General features: G+C 48.1%; 1 protein-coding gene across 4 annotated transcripts; it reads left to right on the top strand.

The window, feature by feature from the left end:
• Positions 1 to 242: 242 nt before the first annotated feature.
• Positions 243 to 5,776, top strand: LOC113592173. 4 transcript variants are annotated; one of them, XM_035519921.1, is made up of 3 exons: positions 243 to 712; positions 4,194 to 4,270; positions 4,372 to 5,776. In XM_035519921.1, the coding sequence occupies exons 2-3, from the start codon at positions 4,237 to 4,239 to the stop codon at positions 4,947 to 4,949; spliced, it is 612 nt and encodes a 203-aa protein (XP_035375814.1). In that variant the 5' UTR covers positions 243 to 712; positions 4,194 to 4,236; the 3' UTR covers positions 4,950 to 5,776. The 4 variants fall into 4 exon arrangements, with proteins under 4 accessions (XP_035375814.1, XP_035375817.1, XP_035375816.1 ...); XM_035519922.1 differs by lacking the exon at positions 243 to 712 and adding an exon at positions 3,691 to 3,707; XM_035519924.1 differs by lacking the exon at positions 4,194 to 4,270.
• The last annotated feature ends 3,740 nt before the right edge of the window (positions 5,777 to 9,516 follow it).

Raw genomic sequence — 9,516 nt, 5'->3', positions numbered from 1 at the left:
CTGGAATTTTGGATAAGCTGCAATTCTTTCCCATTTTTGGAAAATGGTAACATGATTCAAATTTCCCCAATGATTCAAAATGTTTACAGAATCTTATAAAAGTTAGTTTTGTTTTTTTTTCCATATAAAAGAATCATATAAAAATGATTTTTAATTCTAATAATCACAGTATACTACAGGCCAACATTAATGTTGGTTTGATAAAAGAACTTTTATAAGTTTCCTTATTACAAGTCCAGATTTTTAAAAATAAAAGTCCAGAAAACAGACAAACCAATACAAACAAGTAAACAAAGAAAAACAACATGCCTCCAGTCCACATCAGGAAAATCTCCTCTCCAGAGCGGCTCAGCAGAAACCCGAGTCTCTGGCTCGCACTCGACGTGCTCTCTCAGGGACTTCCTTACTTGGCCTGGACGTAATTGTGTCCCAACCTAAACAAGGGGTTAGTGTGAGAGCGTCGAGTCGGCTGGGCCTCGAGGAAGCGGCCGGGATGGGGATCGAGCCCCAGGGAGGCGCGAGTTAACCCCGCGACTCCCATATCAGCGAATGCGAAAGGCAGGCGGAGGCGAGGAATACGGCGAGGCTGGACTCAAACAAGTCACAGCGGGAGAAGAGGAGTACTGTGAGAGAAGGGGAGAGCCTTAGATGAAATATGCAGAAGGGAGGGAGAGAGAGAGAGAGACAGCTGACTTCAGCAGGGGAACACTGGGTAGGAGAACACAGCACTCTAATATCCATATCAAATGGCATTAATGAAACGCTCAGAACAAAACGACAGGAAAATAATCTAGCCGTGTCCTGTGACATATATTTTTGGATATATGTATTTTTGATGTTCTAAAGAGACAGAATGAGTGTGGGTCATGTTTCAGCGCAGTGACCACAGAAGCCTTTTAAACTACAGCAGCCCAAAACAGCAGGACCGAAAATGTGGGCGACGTGTTCGCTCCAGCTGGGAACTCAAAGCTTAGCGGTGTCTTAGTCCAGGTGGTCGTGGCGTTCCTGCGAGCGTTTAACGTTAAAGCTCGTGCGGGCACCATTCCAACAGTGTGCGGTGTATTTAAATACCCCCACACCCTGTGGGACCGGGCCTGGTAGAGGCAGTGTAAAGGAGATATCCAGAGTGACTGGCAGACTGAGGTTCGTCTCGGACAGGAGAGGACGAGGCTGACGGGGCCAGACAGGCAGCTCTCTGCGGCTCCGGCTCGGGCGAACAGCCCCACAGACGTCTCTGTCACAGCCGAGCATCTCCAATCCATTCGTTCCGGCTGAGTGTAATGGACAGCCAGGGGGATTTCACTCCATTAGGCCAGAACCTTCAGGACTGTAGATCTCTTGGGGGGGGGGGTGTTCGGATGGGGCTCAGATACCTCTTCCTAAAGCATGGAGACACGCTAATGTCAGTAGCTGGCTTCAGAATGTTGAAAAACAGATCCAGCGAAACAAGTGAACTGATGTGATTAAGGGAGAATGTTCTAGAAATTTCATAAACGCTATAAACACTCGCTGGCGTGGCCCCAGGGTTGGGTATACTGGGGTATACTGGGGTTGGTGGGCTGGTATGTCTGTGAGGGTCGTCACAATCTAGTGCACACACGAAGCTTTGTAGTCTTCACACGTCGTTACCTACTCACGATCATCATTTGGTAATATAATTCTTAGATGTATCACACGTCACAATTTTTTTTTTAATGGAATTTTGATTGATTACATAAGCAAACGATATCTTAGCATAACCGCGATAAACAGCAATTATCATTAGCTTACGCCAAATTCCCGAGTTTATCAGGACCAAAGAGAAAATGCAGGGTTCTCTGGTCATTAGCAGTAACTGCTTGGCCCTGCAACTCGCCTTGCTCCTTCCACGAGTTCCAGGCTATTTTGGAACTCTGTAAGGCAGCGAAGTTCCCAGGAAAATGGCTTTTTCTTGAGCCTCACTGTTTTTAACCATTTTTGTCCCATCAAGAAAGGAAGACAATTTGTGCCTTTGGGAGGCTGCCAGTGTGTAAAATGGCTGATTTCTGTGGGAGCTCTTTAAACCCGAGCAATCACACATTCACTGTTCAGGCCTTGCACAGCCAGATTAGACTCCTGACAGCTAAACGACTCCCGATGTTGCCTCCCATTGTACCCCGCGTTGGAGAAGAATGCCGGACAGCAGGATCCCGGTCCCACGCTCCTGCCCCTCGCCCGTCTACCCCGGAACGGTTCAGGTGTGCAGGGTTGGGCGGCAGCGGTCCAGTCCAGGATAACTGGCACTCTGCACGCGCAACGGTTTTGTTCTCGTTCTGTTTCCCTCCACATGCGCTCAGTTAGCCGGAGGCTGGAATGTCTTTTGCGTTCCCGAGTCAACGACCAGGCCACCGTATATAGCGGCTTACTTAAGTAATCTTGTATCTCTGTGGAAATGGCGTACGTCGTCATCGAAATGACTGATTTCACAGATCCCGCCTGCGATCTTTGCGCGAAACGCTGGTCCCAGTTCGGGAGTTAGGGGGGAGTGCAGCCATCTGCACCTCAGCACGGCCAGTTCCCATGACGCATTAGCCACCAGTGCGCTGCCTCTTCACACGGACCCAGCTCTGGAGCCTTGACTGACAGCCGGCCCTAATAGAGCTGTAGGAACAGCTTATCGCACGACACGGCTTTAAAGGCTGCTCTCGCTCAATAGGAACGGTCTGTGTGTGTCTGTGTGTGCGTGTGTTTAGAGGAGCGTATCAGCTGCTGTTCTCTTTGTGGTGCCCTGTCAAACCCCTTGACCAAGAGAAGATGAAAACACAGCCTGCATCCCAGTGTACTGTGGAACTCGAGTCTCCAACTAGCGCGATGTCCTTACAGGGAGACTCCGTGTAGTCTGCAGGAAGCGAGCTCTCGCAAACAGGAACAGGGAGTGCTGGGCAGCGTATCACCTTTCCACCGCCTTCAGTAGGGTCAAGCTCTGGTCCGTGTGCTAGAGTGTCTGAGAGACTAATGTTGGACTACTGATGAACAGGTCACTAAACGCGGAACTCCATTGTCTTCGTGTCCACAATTGGTCTAAAACTATAAGTAAGTTACTGTCAGTGAAATTAGGATTAGTAGGAAGGATTAGTAGGAAGCTATATGGAGGCACGACTGGTTGGAGCTGAAAGAGTCCGTGTATATCCAGATGATAACAGAAATATAGACCCGAGAATATGAGGAATGATATGACGTGTGCATGTGCATGTATGTGTATGTATGTGTGTAAGAGAGCAAAGCATTTGATACTTTTGGCAGTAGAAGTAGTGGGTTGGTGTGTGTGTGTGGGGTTTTGTGTGTGTGTGTGTGTGTGTGTGTGTGTGTGTGTGTGTGTGTGTGTGTGTGTGTCTTTTCTAAGTGCTTCAACTCCTCCTCACGAATACCTGACATCTGCTTTAAGTCAGTATGACCCCTCTCAGCTGGTTGAATACAGCACACCATTAACTACTGTCTTCAAAACCCATGTGTTAAAAAAACAAAAAACAAAAGAAAAAACATGTGAAATGGCCAGTCAGAAGCTTTTTTACTTATAACTCCTGTGTTATTCAGAAACTTCAGAATGTCATCATGGGGATAAGTCCCATGTCCAGAGATACGTGTAGGTGCATACTGCACTAAAGAAGCCCGTATTCTTGCTCTTTAAATGAGACGTCCTCCAGAGTACGTTCGCGGTGCTGCCGTGGTCCGTCTGAGCCTCGTGGCAGGTCAGTGGTTCCCAGAGAAGGCTGTTCAGGCACCTCTCTGGATTTCCCCCTCCCTCTCAATTTCACTTCAGTTCATTTTTAGCTGTATTGGAGTGACTGTATCTGCTGTAGTTTTGCCAAAGCCAACATTTTTGGATCTGAACATGATGATAATTCTAATAGTCATAAGTAACAAAATAACGATATGATGATAAATTATAATAACCAAGATAATAATAACAGTAAATATATAAACAGGATAAAGATCCCTATTATACACCACGAGAGGTGTGGTAGACTGGCTAGTATAGAGTCTCTAAGACTGTGACACATCTTGCCAGGAGAGGTGCTGTGTTTCCTTCCACAAGGACATTTTGTCAAGAAAGTGCTCTCGGAGAGGCCACACACTCTTTCTTTTTCTCTCTCTCTCTCTCTCTCTCTCTCTCTCTCTCTCTCTCTCTCTCTCTCTCTCTCTCTCTCTCTATCTCTACATCTATTTCTTATCAGGCCTTCCTATCTTCCCTGGTGTGACAGTGTTGACTAGATCAGAATGAAGGACCAGTCTGGTGGGCCCCATATGTTAGGTTTGCTCTTCTTTCTGTCCCCAGAGGGCTGTGTGTGTGTGGGGGGGGGGGGGGGGTGTTTGTCACCAGGATCTTTGCTGATAAGCCTACTCTCTCAGCAGGTTGGAGTGGATGGGCCTCTCAGGAGACCTCCTGGAATGAGCGTCCCGGAGAGAATGCACGTGTGCTCGAACATCCTGGAGAGAGCGCACGTGTGCTGGAGCATCCTGGAGAGTGCACACGTGTGCTGGAGTATCCTGAAGAGAGCGCACGTGTGCTGGAGCGTCCTGAAAAGAGTGCACACGTGTGCTGGGGCGTCCTGGAGGGAACGCACTCGTGTGCTGGAGTGTCCTGGAGAGAGCACACACGTGTGCTGGAGCATCCTGGAGAGAGTGCACGTGTGCTGGAGAGCGCACGTGTGCTGGAGAGTGCTGGAGCATACTGGAGAGGGCGCACGTGTGCTGGAGCATACTGGAGAGGGCGCACGTGTGCTGGAGAGTGCTGGAGCATACTGGAGAGGGCGCACGTGTGCTGGAGAGTGCTGGAGCATACTGGAGAGGGCGCACGTGTGCTGGAGAGTGCTGGAGCATACTGGAGAGAGCGCACGTGTGCTGGAGAGTGCTGGAGCATACTGGAGAGAGTGCACGTGTGCTGGCTTTGGCTAGGGGAGCATGTGCTCCATCTGAGGATTATGATTTAGCCTGGTCCTAATCTGGTGAGCACTAGGTAGATGTGATTTAGAGAAGAACAGTAAGGCTCAGTTGTGAAGTGTTGTATGTGCTCATTGGGTTACTAAGTGCAAAGTGACCCAGTCACAATGGAGGCGGGGTCAAAATCTTAAATGTCCTCTTTGTGTGTCTGTGAGAGTAAATATGTGTATGTGTGTGTGCTTGTCTTTTAGTGTGTGACATTAGTGCTTACAGATGCTGAGATGAAAGAGTGTGTGTGTCCTGTGTCATAGAGGAAGCTGCTGAGAGCTTCCTGCCGTTATGTTGTTACACACATCAGAAGCAGCCAGATGCATTATGCAGTGCATTATGGGAAGTTTACTGAGAGAGCCCCCCCCACTCTCCGGCACTGATTAAAAAAAGACACCACCACAGACACTAAAACACTAAGCAGGAGTGCTTTATTATGGTGTATAATTGAAAGATTACATACATTTTGGATTATGGGGAGCCACTATAATGCAGCATCCCTCCCCCACAACAGACCATTCTCCCTGAGAACACGCATGTAGGGAGAGATTACATCCACACTCATTCCACTCTAGATCTTTATTTACTTGTCAACAGACCTCTGAGGCAGCTCCAGACCAGATGGCGGCTACAGCCCTGCTCTGCTCGCTGTAGCAATCCGACGCGTCACTAAATATTTACAGCGGACCACCAGGTTAAAGTAGGAGACTGGGAGTTGACACAGGCAGAAGAAAGACACCTACTACTGTGAGCATGTGTGACTGTATGGTCCTCTCCAGGAATGACAAGAACTGCAAAACATATGAATAAAACACAATTTTTTTCCCTATGTTTAACCTATTTGTTTAGTGGAGTGTCGCATATATCAGAAGTGAACTGAGTTGTAGTCAGCAGTGCTGAGATCTCTGGGCCTTGTGTTTAAGGCTCCAGCAGTCTGTCTCTCCCAGAGGACCCCTGAGATCTGCCATGCTCGTCTCAGATTTACAGCCTGTGTAATCATGTGTGGGTGTGCAGAAATACGTGTGCAGGTGTGCCTGTGTGCATGCGTGCCTACGTGTGTGTTTTTGTCTGTGTGTGTGTGCGTGTGTCTGTGTGTGTGTGTGTGTGTGTATCTGCATGTGTTTGCATACGTGCATGTACATGCGTGAGGGCTTACATGCATGCATGCGTGCCTATGTGTGTGTTTTTGTCCGTGTGTGTGTGTGTGTGTGTGCATGTGTGTGTATGTGTGTGTGTGTGTGTGTGTGTGTGTGCGTGCGAGTGTGTGTGTGTGTTCAAATATGTTCCTTCATATTCGTGAACTCCCTGCTCACTCCCTGCCGGTGCTTTGAAGCAGTCAGCCTGCTGGAGTGGACTCATAAATCGCCTGGTCCACGGCGGCGGCCCCCACTCTGTACATGGGAGGCTAATTGCTGAACTTTGCCATAGTAGAATTCGCAGAACCTGGCCATTAGTCAACAGATGGCCACAGCGCACCGGCCTGTCATGACCCGTAGGCTGGCCGAGGAGATGCGGTAGAGCTGTGCGATGAAGCCCATTTTGGTTCGGCCGCTGGACGGCACAAGAAGTGCATGCAACCGTTTTCAGCTCGTACCAAGTACACGGACACATTGTTCAAGTGAAGTGTGCCTGCCTGCTATCCAGGCTAGCAAAGTCCTTCATTTATTAATGTTGCCTTATTTCACGCACTTTTATATATCAGTTGCTTTTAGGTGTTTTATATTTATGTGTTTTATATATGCATCCTCAATGTTCCTTTCTGGTAGAAGCAGACAGTACGACAGTTGATGTTTCAGCTATGCGCCCAAGCCCTCCTAGATGTAGGACTTCTGCATGAAGACAGCAGAGTACGCTTTCCTGTCTGTGGGCCTGGGACCACATGGTGTGTGGAGGCATCTCAGACTGCCTTTACTGCACAGGGCTGATGTGTTTACAGCCAGCAGTGGGAACTGCTCAGGGGGGGTCCTCCACTAGGCAGCAGAGATGGTGCTAAACTCTCTGCCTTCGCCCCAACGCTCCAGCACTACTGAATAGATGCCTGTCCCCAAGAGTCAAAGTCCAACTACAAAATCAATAATAAGAATAATAATAATACCCATCATCATCACCGCTATTATTATTGTTGTTGTAATTACAAAGACAGTAGTACATTACTGTAACATTACTGAGTGCCACAGGGCAAGGAGCAGGATGTACAGACCCGCTCGATGGTGACAGATGTTTATTGGCGTACGTTAAAGACAATGGCACTCACAAAAATGGTGAACACGAACGCAAATAACTTGGGACGTTGTGAAGAAAAACACGACCACTAACACAGGCTACGACAAATGTATGAAAGACAAAGATGCACTCACAAACAACGGTTTAAATACACAAAGACATTACAGCGCTGAACCATGTGCAGGTGTGCATTCACAATAGGGGCATGGTAGAAACAAGACTAACTCCCACTGCACGCGGCGGGCCGAACCACGTGACCAGCAGGAAGGGGAGCAGTCCCTGACCATTACATTAAAGTTGATTCAGCTAATATTTATGGCAACAGTTATCATTAACATGTCACAAACTATAAGTAATGTAATGACATAATTAACACTTTTCCTTTTTAACAGACCTTCGAATTCACCTTGAGCAAATTTTGTGGTTGGCAAAAACTTTCCCTGCTCATGCAACAGGGCATTGATCCGACGAACCCTAATATTTAGTGGTGTTAATCAGTATATCAATGTTTATTTACAGTTTATTAATATTGAAGTTCGTAGTTTGGTAGTGTTAACTAATGCAGTCAGTAGTGTTGGTTGAAAATACCTTCATGTAAAGTGGTGCCGATAAAAACAATAGTTTACTGCGCAGAATCTGATGATTGTCTAAAGGGTGAAAACTTGTAGTGCTGCCGAAGTCTAAACACTATGTGATGTTTCATTTAACAAAACCTGACAGTCCAGCGTTGTGTCCCTGAGGAGCGAGAAGGATCGACACAGCGGAGGGCTTTCGGCCTCGCTGTACTTTGTCTTCAAACAGGAGTGCAGGACGTGTGTTTTGACATGAAGTTCATTTTGTGCCCAGTATGACCTCTCCTTACCTCCTCACACTCCTCTTCAACTCTGTAACTAAATACCGGCCCATCCCAGATGCCTTTCCTTTCTCCCGCTCTCTCACTCTCGGTCTTTCCATCTGTCTCTCATTCTCTCTCTCTCTCTCGCTCTCTCTCTCTCTCTTCCATTCTCTCTCCCACTCATCTCCCCTTAGTCAGCATATGACAAAGGCACATTGCTGGGATCTGCAGGCACACACGTGTGCTGTGTTTCCTCTGTGTTAGTCCTGCAGGTACACACGTGTGCTGTGTTTCCTCTGTGTTAGTCCTGCAGGTACACACGTGTGCTGTGTTTCTTCTGTGTTAGTCCTGCAGGTACACATGTGTGCTGTGTTTCCTCTGTGTTAGTCCTGCAGGTACACACATGTGCTGTGTTTCTTCTGTGTTAGTCCTGTAGGTGAACACGTGTGCTGTGTTTCCTCTGTGTTAGTCCTGCAGGTACACACGTGTGCTATGTTTCCTCTGTGTTAGTCCTGCAGGTACACACGTGTGCTGTGTTTCTTCTGTGTTAGTCCTGTAGGTGAACACGTGTGCTGTGTTTCCTCTGTGTTAGTCCTGCAGGTACACACGTGTGCTGTGTTTCTTCTGTGTTAGTCCTGCAGGTACACACGTGTGCTGTGTTTCCTCTGTGTTAGTCCTGCAGGTACACACGTGTGCTGTGTTTCCTCTGTGTTAGTCCTGCAGGTACACACGTGTGCTGTGTTTCCTCTGTGTTAGTCCTGCAGGTACACACGTGTGCTGTGTTTCCTCTGTGTTAGTCCTGCAGGTACACACGTGTGCTCTGTTTCCTCTGTGTTAGTCCTGCAGGTACACACGTGTGCTGTGTTTCTTCTGTGTTAGTCCTGCAGGTAAACACGTGTGCTGTGTTTCTTCTGTGTTAGTCCTGCAGGTACACACGTGTGCTGTGTTTCCTCTGTGTTAGTCCTGCAGGTACACACGTGTGCTGTGTTTCCTCTGTGTTAGTCCTGCAGGTACACACGTGTGCTGTGTTTCCTCTGTGTTAGTCCTGCAGGTACACACGTGTGCTGTGTTTCCTCTGTGTTAGTCCTGCAGGTACACACGTGTGCTGTGTTTCCTCTGTGTTAGTCCTGCAGGTACACACGTGTGCTGTGTTTCCTCTGTGTTAGTCCTGCAGGTACACACGTGTGCTGTGTTTCCTCTGTGTTAGTCCTGCAGGTACACACGTGTGCTGTGTTTCCTCTGTGTTAGTCCTGCAGGTACACACGTGTTCTGTGTTTCCTCTGTGTTAGTCCTGCAGGTACACACGTGTGCTGTGTTTCTTCTGTGTTAGTCCTGCAGGTACACACGTGTGCTGTGTTTCCTCTGTGTTAGTCCTGCAGGTACACACGTGTGCTGTGTTTCCTCTGTGTTAGTCCTGCAGGTACACACGTGTGCTGTGTTTCCTCTGTGTTAGTCCTGCAGGTACACACGTGTGCTGTGTTTCCTCTGTGTTAGTCCTGCAGGTACACACG

This window comes from Electrophorus electricus, chromosome 19 (genome assembly GCF_013358815.1).
Source record: "Electrophorus electricus isolate fEleEle1 chromosome 19, fEleEle1.pri, whole genome shotgun sequence".
Classification (NCBI taxonomy): Eukaryota; Metazoa; Chordata; class Actinopteri; order Gymnotiformes; family Gymnotidae; genus Electrophorus; species Electrophorus electricus.
This window is presented reverse-complemented; position numbering and strand designations above follow the sequence as displayed.